Source organism: Chiloscyllium punctatum, chromosome 16 (assembly GCF_047496795.1).
Source record: "Chiloscyllium punctatum isolate Juve2018m chromosome 16, sChiPun1.3, whole genome shotgun sequence".
NCBI lineage: Eukaryota > Metazoa > Chordata > Chondrichthyes > Orectolobiformes > Hemiscylliidae > Chiloscyllium > Chiloscyllium punctatum.
This window is the reverse complement of record NC_092754.1, coordinates 27,393,637-27,414,368: the sequence shown is the minus strand read 5'-3', so window position 1 is coordinate 27,414,368 and position 20,732 is coordinate 27,393,637. Positions and strand designations below refer to the sequence as shown.

Genomic DNA, 20,732 nt, shown 5'->3' with positions numbered 1-20,732 from the left:
GCCATTTCCTGTGGTGATATCATTTCCTGTGGTGATATGATTTCCCGTTCTTTTTCTCAGGGGGTAGTAAATGGGATCCAAGTCAATCTGTTTGTTGATAGATTTCCGGTTGGAATGCCATGCTTCTAGGAGTTCTCGTGCGTGTCTGTTTGGCTTGTCCTAGGATGGATGTGTTGTTCCAGTCGAAGTGGTATCCTTCCTCATCCGCATGTAAGGAAACTAGTGAGAGTGGGTCATGTCATTTTGTGACTAGTTAATGTTCATGTACCCTGGTGGATAGTTTTCTGCCTGTTTGTCCAATGTAGTGTTTGTTACAGTTCTTGCAAGGTATTTTGTAAATGACATTAGTTTTGCTTGTTGTCTGTACAGGGTCGTTCATGTTCATTAGCTGCTGTTTTAGTGTGTTGGTGGGTTTATGGGCTACCATGATGCCAAGGGGTCTGAGTAGTCTGGCAATCATTTCCAAGATATCTTTGATGTAGGAGGCAGTGGCTAGGGTTTCTGGAGATGTTGCCTAGTATGGTGACGAAACATCTGAAAACAAACCTTCCAGCTCAGAGAGCAAACCTACATCCAGAACCTCAACCTGAGCTACAAATCTTCTCAAAACTCACTAGTATATGTACCATTTGTTCTTTTTAATTTTCCTGTTAAATGTTTCCCTCACATCCGAAAACATTTAGTCCTTACTGGGGTATAACTTTTGAAATGGCTTTCAGGACTTGCAAAACTGGCCATTTTTCAAATGTAATCTGTACAAGTGCTGCCAGGCTATTCAATAATGTGGGGTCAACAGATTCCACCCTCATCCAACTGTTATACATGCATTTTCAGCAGGGCTATTAGACAAGAATCACAATCAGGAAATGTGGCCCAATTTTCTATAACATGGTGGACTGTAGATTGACTTTGGCCATGCTAACAAACACCAGCTAATTATAGATACAGGGAATTAAATGTAGAACAATGACCTATATAAGTGTTTTGCTCTTTGCCTAAACCAGTTTTGCCACCAGCATGCTTTTGCCGAATGTTTTCATAATGACATATTCTAATATTCTGTTGCAGTGTTATTTTTGATTTTCAATATGCTATAAAAATTGGAAATATTTGATATGAATTGGCAAATGCTTTTAAAAATCAAGTCTTTATTTCCATCTGCTTAACTTCAGGGCACACTAAACAGTTCAAATATGCTTTCATGAACATGGTGCAGGATTGGACCATTTGGTCCATCAAGCTTGCTCTGCCATTTCATAATATCAGGGAGGTCTTGGAGAATATAAAAAGGTGACAAAATCTCCAGGACAAATCTAATGAATCCCAGAACATTGTGGGAAGTAAGTGAGGAAATTATGAGACCCCGTACAGAAATATTTGGATCATCTATAACTATGGATGAGGTGCCTAATGACTGGAGGGTAACTAATGTTGTACCTTGGTTAAAGAAAGGTTGTAAGGAGAAACTGGAGAATAACAGACCTGAGAGTTTGACTGTGGTTGTGGGTAAATTGTTGAAGGTTATTATAAAACAAATAGGACATTTAGAGAGGCAAAAATTGATCAAGGATAGTCAGCATGATTTTACCCAAGGAAAATAGTGTCTCACAAACTTAATTGAGTTTTTTGAGGAAGTTACCAAAAAGATTGAGAGCAGAACAGTTGACATTGTTTCCTTTGACTTTAGTAAAGCCTTCAATAAGGTTCCACATGGCAGACTAATTAGTAAAATTAGGTTACATGAAATTCAGGGTGAGCCTGCCAATTGGATACATAATTGGCTTAACAACAGGAAACAATGGGATAGAGGGCTACTTCACGGACTGGAGGCCTGTGACCAGTGATGTTCTACAGGAATCATTTCAGAATCCTCTTTTGATTGTCATTTATATAAATGATTTTGAATTGAATTTACAAGGCATCGTTAGTAAGTTGTGGACGACATCAAAAGTAATGGCACAGTGGACAGTGAAGAAGGTTTTCTAAGATTACAAATGGGTCAATAGGCTGAAAAATGGCAGATGGGAGTTCAAACCTAGATAAATGCGAGGTATTGCACTTTGGTACAACAAATAAGAGTAAAGCTTATACAATTAATGGTAGGGCCTTGGATAGTGTTGTAGAACAGAGGGACCTAGGGGTACAGGTATATAATTCTTTGAAGTTTTTGTCACGTAGAGGCAGGGTGGTTAAAAAGATGTTTGACACATTTGCCTTCATTGCTCCATCCTTTGATTATAGGAGTTGGGAAGTCATGTTGAGATTGTATAGGACATTGGTGAGACCTCCTCTGGAATATTGTGTACTGTTGTGGTCAGCCAGTTAGAGGAAGGATATTAATAAGCTGGAGACAGTTCAGAAGAGATTTACTAGGACGTTGCTAGGAATGGAAGGTTTGAGTTATGAAGTAAGGCTGGGACTTTTTTCACTGGAGTGTAGGAGGTTGAGAGATGACCGTATAGAAGTTTATAAAATAATGAGGAGTATAGATAGTTAATGGTAATTCTCTTTTTTCTAGGATGGAGGATTTCAAGACTAGGGGACACATTTTTAAGAAGAGGGAGATTAAAAAAAGATATGAGGGCACTTTTTTTTTAAAACAGAGGATGACTCATGTGTGGAATTAAATTCCTGAGGAAGCTGTGAATGTGGGTACAATATCAAAGTTTAAAAAAACATTTGGATAAGTACATGAATAGGAAAGATCTGCAGGGATATGGTCCAGGATTAAGCAGGTGGGACTAGTTTAGTTTGGCATGAACTGGTTGGATTGAAGGGTCTGTTTCTGTGCTGTATAACTATGTCTGAACGGACTGTGCCCTCAAATCCTTAATCATGTCTACTGCTGGTAAGCTTTCAACCTTTCCAAGAACCTATCCACTTCTGCCTTAAAAATATTTAAAAGTCTCTGCTTCCACTGCTTTTCAGGAAGAGTGGTCCAAAGACTCCCAACCTCGACAGAAATAATTTTGCCACATCTGTTTTAAACAGGTATCCTCTTAGTTTTAAACAATGATCCCTAGTTCTAGATTATTTCATAAAAGGAAACATTCTTTCCACACCCAACTGATTTCCCTTAAGTGTCAATCAAATGAAATTTTACATTTCTGAACTCCAGCAGATACAAGTCTAGCTGGTCTCACCCTCCATTTTGAGGGGATCTGATTAGTCCAGATATTAGTGTAGCAAACTTTCACTTCCAATTAATTCACTTCTTTTCTTAAATAAGGTGACCAATGTTGTACCAATATTCCAGATGTGATCCCACCAGCGCTCCTCATAATTGAAACGTAACCTTTCTACTTTGTGTCCAAAGTCCCTTTGCAATAAGGGATAGTACTCTAACTTGCCTAGTTACTTGCTGTACCGGTATACCAGTTTTCCATGATTCATGCACTAGTACAATCACATACCTAAGCATCTAAGCTCTACCATATCTCAATATTTAATTTATAATGCTGCTTTTATTTTTCCTACAAAACAGAAGATCACATTTTTCCACACAATATTCCACTTGCTAGATCTTTGTCCACTCACATAACATATTCATTCCCCTTTGTAGCCTCCTTGCATCCTTTTCACTTATTTTCCAACCTATCAGCAGATTTTGATTTTGTAATTTCCACAGATAAACTGCACGATTTCTTCTTTTCCTCTACAATTTAAGTCTAATTTAAATAGCTATATTTTTCCTCAGAAAATTCTAGCTAAAGCAGAAAGACTTTGCAATGCTCACATGAAAAGTTGAAGAGGTCACAGTGAGTACAAATAGCCAAGAAGCTACCAACTGATAATTTTAAATTGGATTGAAGTGCCTGATTTAAAAACTGAAAACGATTTGTACAGTGAAGTTAAAATACTGTTAAGCGTCACATGAAGCAACTCATCTATTGTAAACATTGCATAATCATTTCCAAAAATAACATTACAGTATTCCATAAATTAAAATATTCTGGCCTTTAAAAAAAGAATTCGAAATTGGTTGCCAGGTGGTTCTTATAACTTTTTAAAAACCATGTCAGGTTTGTTCCAGAAACGGAGTTAAATTTAAGCAAAAAACTGTAGGTGCTGGAGTTCTGAAATAAAAATAGTACTAGAAAAACTCAGGTCTGGCAGCAACTTTGGAGACATTAAGGTAATATTTGAAGTCTCATTTGACTCTTCTTCAGAACTTTAGAAATTGAGTTATGCTGAATAGAATTGGAAAAAACATTTCAACTCCTGAAAGTTCAAATTGCTTTTAGATACAGTATTTACTCACCAGTAGAGCGTACAGGCAAATTTTGGACTTTGATTCCATAGCTCTTACGTGGTTCATCCTTTTCCACAGGTGTTGGGAGTTGAACTGGCGGTGCAGGGACTGCAGCAGACTGAACTGATCTTGCTGGAGATTCATCACTGGAACTACTGCTAGAATCACTACTGCAAAGGAAAGCCATTGGTTAGAAGTTTGAATTGACCAACTGCTCCCAGTGATATACTTGTTCTTGAACCATAAAATGTAAGACAGATTCTTGTTTGGCAAAATGGAGGAGGGTATTACTAGCTAATGTTCCATATAAATGCGTATAATAAGATTTCCACCACAGCTGTGAAATAAAGAACATAAAACTTCACCTAAACCTCAATCATGCAATGAGGCGGCCTAACATTTTGCTGAAGGCAACTACATATACATAAAAATTTACAGCCTCTCAAAAGCTCAATTTTGAGAGATTTCAAGAATAATATACAAATAGGTTGCCCAGCACGCAGATACAAATTAGATCATTTACAAGGTAACCAGAGATATAAAATACATCACGTAACAATGTTAGATACATTAAAAATTATTAATATCTTGAAACAGGAGTCCCACACTCAACAGTTCACCTCCAAAATTGGAACTGCAATTAATTTTATAATTACAATAGATCTAATAAATAGAAACCGTGAAACAAAGCTTGTTGAGTTCCACAATATTATTCAACATTGTTACTGAATGTGGCATGGTCGCTCACTGGTTAGCACTGCTGCCTGACAGAGTCAGGGACCCAGGTTCGATTCCAGTCTTGGGCAACTGTGTTGAGATTGCACATTCTCCTTTTGTCTGCGTGGGTTTCCTCCCACAGTCCAAAGATATGCAGGTCAGGTGAATTGGCCATAGAGTTGGGTGCATTAGACGAGGGAAATGGGTCTGGGTGGGTTACTCTTCAGAGGGTCAGTGTGAACTTGTTGGTCCAAAGCGCCTGTTTCCACACTGTAGGGAATCTAATCTAACCATCAGAATTGTTTTTACATTTAAAATGTTATATAGAATTCTACACATCATACTATGAGATCTCTTCAAGAGTAAACAGCCTGTGTTTTTCAGGAATGCAAATATATTGTGGCATCTTTATAAATTCCTTTCAAGCAAACCACATAAGCACTTATGACATGAGTCAAATGCAGTGAGGATTCCGGCACTGAGACTTAACTTATTCAAATGTAGTCATAGAGGCAGAGTGATACAGCACAGAACAGGCCCTTCAGCATGCACACATTGAGCAGTTCACATCTACAATTCTTATCTCTATAACCAATCAACATTATTTTCTTTCAACTGCATAGGATTAGATGATGAAATGTTAGCCAAAGCAGTTGAGAAAAATAAATTTAGAATCTGTAAGCCTAATGGCTCAACATTTCCAGTGAGGGCAATCTCCAAAACATTGCAGACAATGTAACTTTGCACAGACTGTCCCTACATTATATATGTATGAATTGGGAGCACAGGATCAAAGTAGTAAATCTCAATTAACCTACTACCTTATCAGTCATATAAACTGACTCCTAACAAAATCTGTTGATGCTGTATTCATCAGGCCTTTCATAAAGGGAGATAGACAAATATCTTATCGCTTAAGGGCCTGCATACAATAGAGATCAAGTACAGACTGAGGTAATATTCGATGATGCAGAACTGTTAAAGCAACGCGAGTTGGGGAAGGGAGGGTTTTGGAGGCAGGTGATCAGGGATTTAGTATTGAAGGTAAAAATTGAATTAATTTTTCTGAAATTTAGTTAATTCAATTTCAGGTTTGCAGAATACAAAATTGGAGGTTAGAGTTCACAATAGAGCAGAATATATTTTGGCTATTAAAAGAACAAATCCATTGGGGGCCAAAGAACCTTTTCTTTTATTTTGTTTTTTAACATCCTAACTAACATGCTTTTGTAAAATTAGTGTTAATTAGGGGTAGAGAAGAAATAATTGGCATAAAGTAATAAGGCAGCTAAAAATACTCAGCTAGAACAAAGTCAATGAAGGACTGCATTAACGACGTGTTAATGTTACTTTTTCTTCCAGGAATCTCCCGTGTCAGATTCCTACACATAACGTAAACTGCTCTAGATACAGCATTGTTTAATCCCCAAACGTTAACAACCTTTTAAAGCCATCGAACCTTATTTGTTCAAATATTAATCATCATTCCAACAGAACATTTTAGGTGCGACAGGAATTAATTCAAAGATAGCTGAACAGAAAAAAAAACACACAATGCTATTCTAAAGCAGGAGTAATTGCCAATACTATATATAATAGATTATCTAGTATTCATGTTATCAAAGTGATAAGTGACATGAAACTTTTCAAATGTTAACTACTGACTGGAATCTGCACATGTAAAATTTGAATCGCTAACTACTGAAAAGGTAACTGTAGACCAAGGTCTCCTGCTTAAAGAGAGTTTTGGAGTGAATAGAAGATTTTCAGTGTATCTGTAGGCAAGCAATTGAAACTAAAATTACCATTTTGCCCTTGGAGCCTAACCCAGTTAATCATGTGATATGTTCCCCATCTGGCAATATTTATTTGCTACATAATAGGTTGTCCCAATATCTGAGCTTTTCAAACTAAACTCCAATTGTTATTCAGTGAAACCAAAATACATTCAAAATTAACAAAGAATACATTTTCTCTTTTATTTCCATTTCAATTCTATTTTCATCCAGGTATGGTTATGGGGGCATGTACTGTGCATTATGACATTACACATGTAACAAAATATAGAAGTAAAAATTATGAAATTCTGGAAGTATAAGTGCTGGAATAACAAGACATATCATGTAACAACACAACAGATTTGAACAGTTTCAATTCTAATAAAAGGGCAATAACTAAAGATTTCAATACATTCCCTTCACAAATGCTGCCAACATTATTTTACTGCATACAATTGTCATAGCTGAAACAATCAACTGGAAATTTTTGATTCAAAACTAACATAATTGTTTTAATCTACATTTACTACAAAAACAGAAATTATTCCTGGGTTAAATTTTAATTAAACATTAATCAAAATGTTCGAACAAGGTGTGGTCCTCACTTGATAATTATCAGTCTGTTTGGGTGTAAAAGCCACAAAATCTTTCATTTAACTAAAATAAAATGCCAAGCAATTCTAATATAAAATTCATAATGTCCAATATAATCCATTCATGAAATTTAACAATCACAAAATCAAAAACAATGTTCTCTGGTTGGTTCCACTATTTATTGGGAGGAGAAAGTGAGGACTGCAGATGCTGGAGATCAGAGCTGAAAATGTGTGGCTGGAAAAGCGCAGCAGGTCAGGCAGCATCCAAGGAACAGTAGAATCGACGTTTCGGGCATAAGCCTTCCTGAAGAAGGGCTTATGCCCGAAACGTCGATTCTCCTGTTCCATGGATGCTGCCTGACCTGCTGCGCTTTTCCAGCAACACATTTTCAGCTCCACTATTTATTCCCTTGTCTCACCGAGTGATATCCAAGCCTCACCGACTTCTAGCAGTGCTGCAAAACCCACTGCAACAGCAGGGTCAGATTATGCTCAGCTGCCAAAGTTCTAACACCTGGAGGATTATTCCACAACTGAGGTGTAAAAATTCAACAAGCAGCTGTTTTCCTTTGCTTAAAAAAAATGCAGTCTGAAATTTTGGGAAATTTCTACCAAACTGTCATTCCATCTTAAAGATTAAAAGCTAAAAATCATTCAACTCATCTCTTGCTTCAAGAATGTTAATTACAGCACTAATTATTTAAGAGTTACTTGTTAAGAAAATTAATCTATTATTCTATTAAAATGTCATGCAATGTATAATAATCTCCAAATATATACAGTAGGCAGAATCTCATAGGTGTCTGAGCAATGTAGACTATGATAGGATTGTCGCATAATTGTACATTTAGTCCAGGAGCATCTTTTTATGCCTTTGCCAGGTGGCGAGACAAGTTTATCACGAGAGAATGGCAAGCTGCCAATCAAAGGGGATTATTGCTTTAAAACTCCTTATTAATAATGCAACTTGCCAAATTAATATTCAGATTCCTATCTTACCAAATGTGTCAAACAAGCCAGGCGTAAAGAAATCATGACATGGAAATCACAACAGGTACACAGCAACTTCAGCTCACCACTGGCAGTAGCAAGCCTTCATGCAGATCAGCACCAAACTGCATCACAGGGCACAATCCATTGGCAACAGCCACACATATACTTCCCTTCAACGGACGTTGGCATCCAGTATTTGCCAATCTATCACACCATCTCTCCGATCCACTTGGAGGATATTAAGAAGAACAGACTTGCATTGCAGGGCTCACTGGCAACTAGTTCTGAAAGGCTGCAACAGGGACACTTGCACATGGGGACAGACACCCAGCTCACAGATTGGACCAGGTTGCACCTCAGGGCTGCCTTCATACCCAGTGCCTACTTGCATGCTCACAGGATCCATGCCTAGCATTGGCTTGCCATGCCTATTAATCTCTGTCTCTAGCTGAAGTGCCAATGTGCTGTGCTCTTTTGCATCAAAGCAGACCGGCTGTTTGTCATTAAGAATCTGTCCGGGAATACAAGAAAGACGTCAATCTAACAGGGATCCTTGCAGAGTGGGTCAGGGGCACATTTCATGCACAATTCACAGGTTTGGTTACAGCCCATCTTGGAAGGCCAGTACCATGTCAGGAAAACATATCACCAGCTGGGAGCTGCAAAGACAGTGCCCGGGCATGTCAGTCATATCAGGGGTGAATAAAATCCTGGATATCCATCTGTTGTTCACTAGAGTGCTTAAGGGAAGCTTGTATGGGCAAGCAGGTAGATCATTGCCAAAACAAGTGAGGGAGGTAAAGCTTTTTAGGGAGGGGAAAGGGAACAGAGGGTGGGAGGGATTAGGGATGTGGGGTTCAGAGAGCGCCAGACAGACAGGGAGAGCGAGACAGCAGAACAGAGAGCGCGAGCGAGAAGGCATGTTATACAGAGAGCACGTGTGTGTGTGTGTGTGTGTGTGTGTGTGTGTGTGTGTGTGTGTGTGTGTGTGTGTGTGTGTGTGTGTGTGAGTGAGTGAGTGAGTGAGTGAGTGAGTGAGAGTGAGTGAGTGTGAGTGAGTGAGTGGAGTGAGGTGAGGAGAGAGAGAGAGAGAGAGAGTGTGAGTGAGTGAGTGAGTGAGTGAGAGTGAGTGAGTGAGTGAGTGAGTGAGAGAGAGAGAGAAAGCGCAAAGAGTGAGAAAAAAGGGAAGCAGAGGCTTATGTGAAAGTGGAAACAAGTTGCAATTTTTTAAAAAAAATACATGTGGAATGAACTTTTTGAGAAACTGGCAGATGTGGGTAAAATTACAACATTTAAAAGACATTTGTATAAATACATAAATAGGAAAGGTTTGGAGGGACATGGGCCAGGAGTAGACAGGTGGGGCTAATTTAGTTTGGGATTATGGTCGACATGGAGTAAAGGGTCTGTTTCTGTGCTGTATGACTATGACAGGGGAAACTCAATCTGTATGGGGGTATAAAGAACAGTAGAGGGTCTGGTAGTCCATAGGGTGAGACGTCAACGATAGGGACCGCCACTATGGTCTTCACAGAGTAAACAGCAAAGAGCAAGGAGGCATTATTCAGGTGTAATGGTCAGGGTTTCAAGGGGCAAGGAGTACAGTTGGAGGCAAAGTGTGAGGTGAATCGGGACATGAGGGTTACCTACCACCCAGCTGGGGCTTAGTGCTTTTTTACTGATTAGATTAGATTCTCTACACTACGGAAACAGGCCCTTAGGCTCAACAAGTCCACACTGCCCTTCTAAAGAGTAACCCACCCAGACCCATTCCCCTTCCCTATATCTACCCCTGACTAATGCACCCAACAGTATGGACAATTTAGCATAGCCAAATCACCTGAACAGCACACCTTTGTGGATTGTGGGAGGAAACCGGAGCACCTGGAGGAAAACCACAACAGACACGGGGAGAATGTGCAAACTCCACACAGAAAGTTGCCCAAGACGGGAATTGAACCTGGGTCCCTGGTGCTGTGAGGCAGCAGTGCAAACCAGTGAGCCACCGTGCTGATAGAAATGCACTGCGAGCTGCAGTCCCTATCATCATTTCCTTTGCTCTTGATGCACAATGAAACTAAAACATGGCTGGGACAACACCCAGGGTATGTAAAGTCAACATCAGTTTGATGGGTGATTGTGTGTGGAGCACGACGGGGACATCGAAAGTGCAAGTACATGAAGTTACATTTCCTAGCTAAACATTTCTTTGCATTTATGAATATATGTGCAGTGAATGTGCTTAGACTCCAAAAGTTACTCAAGAGGTGAATTGTATAATGTAATTGGTGCTAGCTAAACTGACATTGTTATCTCAACAATGCAGAAGTTAGCAGTGTTACAACACACAGTAAACTCTTCTGCTTAATGTAAACCCGCAACATAGAAAAGATTTATTCCGTGCAGTTAACTGTGAAAGTTCAAGAGACCAAGCACTATTTAAAGTAAAAATTAACAATTTTATTAAAAAAGAATAATTGACCAACAACTATTTACAACTCTTTCCTCTAACCTATCTTTTACTTTCCCCTACACAATACTAGTCTGATAATTGCAAAGGGGGGGGGGGTCACATTGACTAACTGCCTACAGATTGTGAGCTTTTTGAGTAACATCAAATGTATATGCAAATTCACTCAACAGACTTAAGACTTCTATATGTCTAAGCATGTGAGAGTGTGTCTGTGGGTATGAACGAACTTGCTTAAATGGTGTGCGTGCGCGCAAGTGTGGCGGAGTATATGCCTGTGAGAGAGAGTGTGAATCTGTATGTATGTGACAGCATATGTATGAAAGGGTCTGTGTGTTTGTGTATGAGAGTGTATAGCGTAGTGGGATCACCTGTAGTGTGACATGAAGCCAAGATTCTGGTTGAGACCATCACCAGGGGTACCAAACTTGGCTTCTGCCTCTGCTCGGCAACTCTGCATTGTTGTGCATCCTCAAGTCCACCTTGGGGAATGGTCACATGAACACCTGAAGCCTTGGATCTTCGGGTGACTGTCCTCCATGGCGGAGGTCAGGATACGCAACAACGCAAAGTTGCCAAGCAGAGGCTGATAGCAAAGTTCGGTACCCGTGATGATGGTCTCAACCAGAACCTTTGCTTCATGTCACACTACAGGTGGTCCCACTACGCTATACACACTCATACATAATCTCACAGACCCCTTCATACATATGCTCTCACACATACATACAGATTCACACTCTCTCACAGGCATATACTCCGCCACAATTGCACACACACACATACGCATAGACATATATAAGTCTAAGTCTATGGAGTGAATTTGCAGATACATTCAATGTTATTCAAAAAGCACACAAACTGTAGGCAGATAGTTAATATGACATTTTATGAATTCCTACTTTGGAACCTGAACCAGTCTGACTCAAGGTTGGGATACAGACAAACTCTAACCTCACACCTTTAATGCATGCCTGAGCTGAGATTTTGTTTTGACATATACTGATAAATCTTAAAGACTATCTCAGGATGGAGACTTGAAAGAAATTCTGGGAGTTACATGTTAAATAAATTGAAACCTGCATTCCCATTCTAGATGATTAAAGACTTAACAGCCATCTAGATCTGTCTAATAAATCATATCAGCTGTATGGCACTTTGATCTTTTACTATAAATTCTGTGTTCTATGATCCTGCCCCACTAGATACCTGATGAACTAATAGCGCTCCGAAAGCTTGTACTTTCAAATAAACCTGTTGGATCATAATCTGGTGTTGTGTAATATTTTAACTTTGTCCACCCCAGTCCAACACCAGCACCTCCACTTCCACATCACAATATAATCCAGACTGTGTGCCACAACATCAGGCTGTGCTGTGCTATCCTCTGCACAACTGGGGCAGACAACAAGGTGACGTGATAGATGCTGAGGAACCAAGAGAACAGGAAGTCATTTGAGGAGAAGGATAAGGACACTGAGCTGGAGGAAGGTGGCCTTATGGATGACAGAGCTCAAGTGATGAGGTATTACAAGGCAGATAGCACTTGAATGATACTCAGTTCCAGTAGATCCTACCTAGACCGTCATGGACTATCAAGGTCAAGATGCCAGCATTCGGTTTGCACTGTGGGTATGAACTGCAACCTCTACTTGCTTTCATGTTCTTCTTTTGCTGGTTGCCAATAAAAGCTCAGGTTTATACCTGTCCAATCCCTTGCCAATATGTGATGTTTCCCTATTGGACAATGTCAAGATGCAATGCTTTGGGGAATGAGTAACAGGAAATGTCTTCAGACAGGATGTGTTCAAGGATAGGTAAAGTGCATGGCCTGGCAGTTAAATAGAGACTAGGATGAGAGAATGGGGTTGCATGTCCAAGGAAGTAAGTGTCAGCCTTGTCAGCTGCATGTTGTGGGAAGCGTTGCTTCATGGCTGCTGTGCTATTACACTGACAGTAGGAGGCACCACTGGCTGCCACCCCTTTCGGGTGCATGGCAGCTTCACAGAGATGGTTGGGTACAAGAAATATTGGTCTTTCAGTGGATACCTGCTAATGCCAAGTTGTTCTTGGAACAGCGCTTGGTAAGGTGGGGCAATAATCAGGTGTCTGAGGGATGCTGCAGGGTAGAGTAGGTAGTTAATGAGATGACTTTGGTAAGTGAATAATTTCACTGGGACTTACAGCTAGAATTTCTCCAAAAAGCTTAATGTAACTCTCAGTTAGCCCAGTATACACTCCTGTTGATAAAAAACAAACTAAATAATATGACCAGTCTATTTGCAACATTTTGTAACCACACCTAATACAAGCCTATATTTCTCAATAGGGACTCACAATAGAGGAACAAAGTAAATACTCATCTTCTCATTCTAACAGTTATGAAATATGTAGTACAACTCACTTATACAACCTTGCATTAATACCATCTCAGCATAAATATAGTTCCATGATAATGTGGCATGTTTCTGAACTAAGCATTCAAAATTAACCACATGCACAAAACTTGGTTAGTTTAATTCACTTTTTATTTTGTGACTGGTTTTAAACAAAGCTAATTTTCATAAGACATGGGGAATAGAAAAACAAAGTTATCTTCACATTTTATATTTGCAGAATTTAGTTTCATATATAATGAGGCAAAAACAGTCAAAACATATCTATAGTGGATCTTCAACAATAAATACTGGCTAGAAAAAGGCTCATTCTATCGTTAACCATACAAACTTCACGAGTAACATAATTAGACAAGCACAATCTGCTTTGAGTCTCAAATAAATGTAAAATCAAATTAGGAACACTCAGCAGGAAGTGAGGCATCCTACATGCCTGAAAACAACAAAGGGTTCAAAGCAAATAGTCATAGTAAGACAAGTCAGTTGGTGGCCGCATATTGAACTCTGCTGATTCAGGAATCTGGCATATCGGATCCACAGTCTGAGATCAAGCTAACCTTATTTAAAAAAATAACTTCACACTTTAGAGAATCTCAGCAGCTGAATCAGTGAATTGACTTAGTTCTTACATCAGCATTAACTGGAATGATAAATGGCTGCTGCAATCATCAACAGTGACACTAACTTTAGATAAACACATACTTCATCCAAAATACTAAACTCCTTATTTATTTCCCATAAAATGAAAAGCAGAATGCTGATGCAAACAGAAATATTCTTGGAAATTTCTAAAAATATTTATCAGTGTTGGAATATCACACAATGCTCAACCTCCTTTGTGATTTGAAGCAGCTAGCCACTTTGTACATACAATGCATACAAATAAAAATGAAAGTAAATTATGCTAAACTGTATTCAACCACAGATAAATACCAATCTTTCATAAATCATCTATTCCAAAAATATATTCGAAATGATTGAAACTTCGGGTTTCCTACAAAATATCTATGCAAACAAGACAAGGAAGTAGCCAGATCTGTGTATCAATAAGGAGGTCAAAAATGAGGCATCGACTTAATTTTAAAATTAGCTATGCTTAAGAGATACACATGAACATAGACATACTAATTAGTTCAAATTAAAGAGAAGTACTGGTAATTTTCCTCTGTGAAGATCTGTTTTTCTCCCTACAGAGCCAGCATCACACATTGACATTCAATCCAGCTTTTTTTCATCTCAGCACAAGCTAGGAAACATGAAGACACATTGCCGTTCATAAAAAAGGAATAAACTCAAGACTGATCCATTTACCCATCAGGTAGAAAGTTTGCCTCCGAATAGGAACCTTTACTTTTCTGCAATGTACATAACGCAAACACTCAAGTGTAGGAGCAAAGGAAGAGTAAAATTTGGAAGTGATTTTGCTTCAATACTTTCATGCAGATGGATCAAATGGATGCAACATTGGAAATAAGACTAGAATAAATGAACACGTTTAAAATAGAGGGTGAATAGTTTAGATCTATTTATGAAGTTGCTCCCCTGAAATCAGACAGTAAAGCACTCACCAAGAAAGGTAAATCAATATTCCACTAGGTTGAACCCTATTCCTGTCAGACAGACATCTCCCAGTCTATATTTGACCCTTGCTAGTAAGAAACAAAATGTGGGAGAGAAAGTACTTTGATTGGAGCAGTGAGAATTGCTAAATTAGCACTGACATTCAGAATACCCTGGGGAAGTGGGGCCTGCTCAGACCAGAATTCTGAGAGTGGAGATGCAGGAGGCCTGTCTTCTCAGACCTTTGTGAAACACTGAGGGCTTACTGCAGTCATGGAAAAAAAGCTTAACTTCTGATGTCATGGTTTGTGGTGCATTCTAGGCATCATCTGGCAGGACAAAACCATGCATGTGGGGTCCTCTCAAAAGCAAATCTCCCAAGTGGTTGACACTCAGCAAGCAGAGGCATTTATCACTATCCTGGAGGTTATTATTAACCAGAAACTGAACTCGACCAGCCATATAAATACCTGGGCGATAGGAGCAGGTCAGAGACCAGGAACCTGTAGCACGTAACACACCTCCGGATTCACCTATCATCTACGAAGCACAAGTCAGGAGTGTGATGGACCACTCCCCACTTGCCTGGATGAGTGCCAATCCAATAACTGTGACACCCAGGTCAGTGCAGCCTACTTGATTGGCACCATATCCAAGCCATGCACTCTGTACAATCACTGACACTCAGGTGCAGCAGTATGCACTAATGCACTGCAGAAGAACACTAAGGATCCTTAGTCAGCAGCTTTCAAATCCATTACCACTATTATCGGAACAGTAGATACATGGGAACACCACCATATCCCCTCCAAGCCACTCACCATCCTGACTTGAAAACATATATAGCCATTCCTTCAGTACTACTGAGTCAGTCTTCAACTTCCTAACGGTCCTGTGGGTATATCTACACTAAATGAATCGTGGTAGTTCAAGATGGCAGCTCATTATCATCTTTCAAGGTCAAATGGGGATATAGCAACCAGCAAATCCTACATATCCCACAAATGATTTTTTTTAAAAAAGAGATAAGGAATAAGGGGTTATGTCGATAATGTTAGATAAGTAAAAATGAAATACCAACATGGACTGATGCTGAATGTCTTTTCCATCACATTCCAACAGCATTATGAAATGGAATTTTGCGATAAGCCCAGATTTCTTTCTACATGAATGACTTTCATTTTTAATAGTCATCTTTGAATAAGCATTAGATACTAAAGAATAATCCCTCTCACTTTACTGCATGTAACATGGGAACAATCCCTAGCTCGTACTGGAAAAGGCAATAACATCCCATTCTGCAGCGAGCACAAACTCAAATGAAATTAGAGATCAACATTTGGCCTAATCTAGTGGTTACTGTGGTTTTAAAGTTTGTACACTAAAGTATGTGGACAGAATTCAGAAGGTTTCATTGCAACTTGATTAGAGCAGGGAGATGCTGGGTCAGAGAATTCCATCATATGTAAAACTTCCTATTGCTTTATTTTCAAAACCTGAAACAAGCTGGACATTCATACACAACCAGAGATGGCACCAGAGATAGTGCAGTTCAACAGTTATTTATGGTCAAAATGCATGATTCCATATTGACTTTGGTTTAGCTTCACTAATTTGACAGCAAATTTTAGTCAGTTAACCAGACTAGACAAGTGGCTAAAGGAAAGGAGAATAATAGGATAAAGGAACAGTGGGGGCTCAAGAGTAAGGACTGCTGTTACTGTCAAGAATAAACATCAACACAGACTAAGAATATAAAAATTAGGAGTAGGATACTCAACACCTTCAGCCTGCTCAAACCATTCACTAAGATCATGCTGAACATCGATAACAATTCCACTTTTCTGCTCTATTCCCAAATTGCTTGCTTCTTGGTCTTATATATCCAATAACAGTATCCAAACCCCTATGGATTAGATTTTCAAAGATTCACAAATCTTACATGCAGAAATTTCTCATCATCTCAGTCATGAATCACTGACTCCATATTGTGAGATTATGACTCCAAGTTCTAGGAATCAGAATGACATGGGGCTTAGGACAGAACTTTCTTTTGTAGAAAAAGTCATTACCTGGCACTCAAGAGGCAGGCAACATTTATGCCACATATCACTCTAAGCCTAGATGTTTTCCAGGTTTTACTGCATATGGACATAGATGACTTCAGTGACTGACAACACAAAAATGGTGATGAATATTGTGTAATTATTGGCAAACATCCTCACATGTCAAATAATGCAGTGCTGGAAAAGCACAGCCAGTCAGGCAGCATCTGAAGAGCAGCAGGAGTGTCGGCATATTGGGCATAAGCTCTTCATTAGGATTGTGGGACCCCACAATCCCGATGAAGACCTTATGCTTGAAAGGTAGGCTCTCCTGCTGCTCCTCAGATGCTGCCTGACCAGCTGTACTCTTCCAATGCTGCACTTTTTGAGTCTGATCTCCAGCACCTGCAGTCCTCACTTTCCCCAAACATCCTCACATGACCTTATGAAGGGAAGGTCATTAATGAAACAGCTGAAGATGGTCAGGCTTATGACATTAATAGGAGGAACACCTGTCATCATGTCCTGGAGCAGAGATGATTGACTTGCAACAACCATCCTTTGAGTTAGGTATGTCTCCTACTAGAGGAGAGTTTTCTGCCAGATTCCCACTATCAAGTTTTGTTAGGGCCCCTTGATGCTACAATCAAATTCCAACTTGACATTGAGAGAGTCACTTTCACCTCCCCTCTGGAACCCAATCTGAGGAGTTTCCTGTGCAAGTACCGCTCGATAGGACTGTTGACAACACTTTTCATCATTATGTTGATGAACGACAATGCTTCAGTTGGGCATTAAGTAGCTGGATTGGATTTATCCTGAGTTTTGTTTTGCGCTTTTTTTCCACCCCACAGTCAGATAGATGCCAATGTTGTACTTGTACTGAAAACAGCTTGGCTAGAGGCAGAGTTATTTCTGTAACTCAAGATTTCGGTGGAACATTATCAGAACCCATACACTTAGCAGTATTCAGCTCCTCCATTGCTGCCTTGATATCACGTGGAGTAGATCAAATTAGAAGATGACTGGCATCTGTAGTGCAGAGACCTCAGGAGGGGGCAGAGACAGATGAGCAACTCAGCACTTCTGGCTGAAGATGGATGCAAATATTTCAGCATTTGACATCTGTGTGATAGATTCCCTCATCATTGATAGGGATATTTGTGGAGCCACCTCCTCTTGTTATATATTGTGTTATCCACCACAATTCATGACTGGATGTGGCAGCACTGCAGAGCTTTAGAACAACATATAACATAGAAAAGTACAGCACAGAACAGGCCCTTCAGCCCACGACGTTGTGCTGAGGATTATTCCTAATCTAAAATAAAATAACTTAACGTACACACCCCTCAATTCACTGCTGTCCATGTGAATGTCCCTAATGGCTCTGCTTCCACGACCATTGCTGACAACGCATTCCATGCATTCACAACTGTGTAAAGAACCTACCCCCCACATCTCCTCTATACCTTCCTCCTAACACCTTAAAACTATGACCTCATGTGCCATTCAATCCTGCCCTGTGGAAAAGTCTCTGGTTATCGCCTCTATCATGCTTCTCGTTACCTTGTATACCTCGATCAGGTCCCCTCTCCAGAAAGAGAAGATATTCCAAGCTTAGTCTCTTTGTAAGACAAGCTTTCCAGTCCAGGCAGCATTCTGGTAAACCTTCTTTGCACCCCCTCCAAAACCTCCATATCTTTCCTATAATAGGGCAACCAGAACTGGACACAATATTCCAAGTGTGGTCTTGCAGAGCTGCAGCAAAACCTCACAATTTGATCTTGTCCAATGGTTGTGGGATTGCTTAGCAGTCTATCGATTGCTGTTTCCACACAGTTTAGAGTGCCTGTTGCCTTGTTACAGCTTCACCAGGGTGATGCCTCATTTTTAGGTATACCTGATGTTGCACCTAGCAAGCCCTTTGCATTCCAGGGTTGAGCAGGGAATATACCAGGCCATAAAGTTGCAGAGTATAACTGAATATAATTTTGCTGCTGATGCATCTAGCATCATGTGGGCATCCAGTTTCAAGTCGAAAGATATGTTTGAAGTCTGTCTCATTTAGCATCATGCTACACAATACCATGGCACCTTAATAAATGCCGACTGAAAATCAAAATATGTCTCTACTGGCTACCCCCTTATCTAGCTGCATGAAAAAGCTCCACTAGATTTGTCACATAACTTTCCTTTCATAAAACCCTGTTGATTCTGCCTAATCATATGATTTTGTATGTGTCCAGTTACCATAATAAAAAGTTCTTGAATATTCCCTACCATTGATGTCAGGATAACTGATCTACAGCCCTAGAATTATACAGTACAGATGACAGTCCTTTTGGCACATCAAGTCTGCACCACCAAAACTACACTAAATCTATACTAAGTCTACATTCTAGCATCATGCCCATAACCTTGAATGTAATGACATTTCAAATGCTCATCCAAGTATCTTTTAACGGTTGTGAGGTTACCCACCTCAATTACCTTTCCAGACAGTGTACCCCAGACACCACTGCCACCCAAGCGAGAAAGTTTTTCGTGAAATCCACACGAAACAAACAGCCTTTCATTTTAAAATTACGCCCACTTGATACTGACCTGACAACTAAAGGGCGCAGCTGCTTTCTATTCACCTTGTCCACCCCCGTCATGATCGTATACACCTCAATGTTCTCTGCTCCACAGAAAACAACCCAGGCTTATCCAGCCTCTCTTCATAGCTGAAGTACTCCGTCTCAGGCAACATCCCAGTTAATCTTCTCTGCATCGCCTCAAACACAATCCTTCCTATAGTGTGGAGATCAGAACTTCATACAGTACTCCAGTTGTTCCTTCACCAATGCACCTATTATCCCTCCATCCACTTCTTTTAGCATCCTGGGAATAGACCGTAAGTTCTAGGGAATCTGTTGAATTTTACTCCCATTAATTTCTCCAGGACTTTTTCTTTAATAATATTAATTATGAACAAGTTCTTCTTTCACATTGAACCTTCAGATTCTCATAATTTGTGGTGTACTTCACGTGGCGAGAGATACAAAATATGTTTTTGTCTGCCATTTCCTTTTTCTCAAAAATAGTTTCTCCTGTTTCTACCTCGAAGGAATCCACACTTACTTTTACCAATCTCTTTATTTTTGCATACTTCCAAAAGTTCTTACAACGTGTTTTGATACTTCAAAACTATCTGGCTTTCATTATCCACTTTCTCCACCTATCACTTTCTTGTATCATCCTTTGCTCAATTTTAAACCCTCCATCCTACTAAAATTTCTACAAACATTACAAGATTCTAGCAATCTAGCATTATGTGTAACTACTGCAGTTAGCCACTCGCATGGCACTTGTCTGATGGAGATTTTATTCCTCAAAAGAATGTATACCGGTTCAGAATGAGTTACTCTTTTTTGCTATTGTTTATACAATTTTTAAATCAATTTCTCCGAACTCTCTCACCTAATACAGGACGACCACTGTATCTGCAGGTCCAGTTACTGTGGTATCAATTACACACGGTTTACCGTAGCCTGAACACATCACATGGAACGTTACAAGAACCAGTGACCTCTGGGCTGCTGGGAGGTAAATTTCCCATTTAAATAGATGGGTTTGTTATTATCCATAGTTTCAGCCATCCGTACTAGGTCTTGGAACGTATCCCCCGCAGATATTGGAGAGGGCCTTCTACTATACACCCTCTGCACATCTAAACAACAAAAAAGAGACACCTCCATTTGGTGCTTACACAAATAGGAAATGACAGGAATGGCTGTTTACCTTTTGCAGGGATAGAGAGAGTGAGCATGTGCATATATGTGCATAAAAATGAAAGTGACAACAAAACAGAAAAATGGACATGAGAAAGATTAAGAAAGTAACATAACGCAGAAAAAAAAGTGTCCTAATGATGAGGCTC

General features: G+C 39.6%; 1 protein-coding gene across 8 annotated transcripts in view; it reads right to left on the bottom strand.

Annotated features, from left to right (window-relative positions):
- Positions 1 to 20,732, bottom strand: part of spen (spen family transcriptional repressor) — a 101,043-nt gene that overhangs the window by 28,206 nt on the left and 52,105 nt on the right. For 6 of the 8 annotated variants that reach the window (XM_072586566.1, XM_072586571.1, XM_072586568.1 and 3 more), the window contains one exon: positions 4,262 to 4,422. In XM_072586566.1, the coding sequence (XP_072442667.1) occupies positions 4,262 to 4,422 (161 nt within the window). The remainder of the gene's footprint in view (positions 1 to 4,261; positions 4,423 to 20,732) is intronic. The other 2 variants (XM_072586567.1, XM_072586570.1) reach the window with 1 other exon arrangement.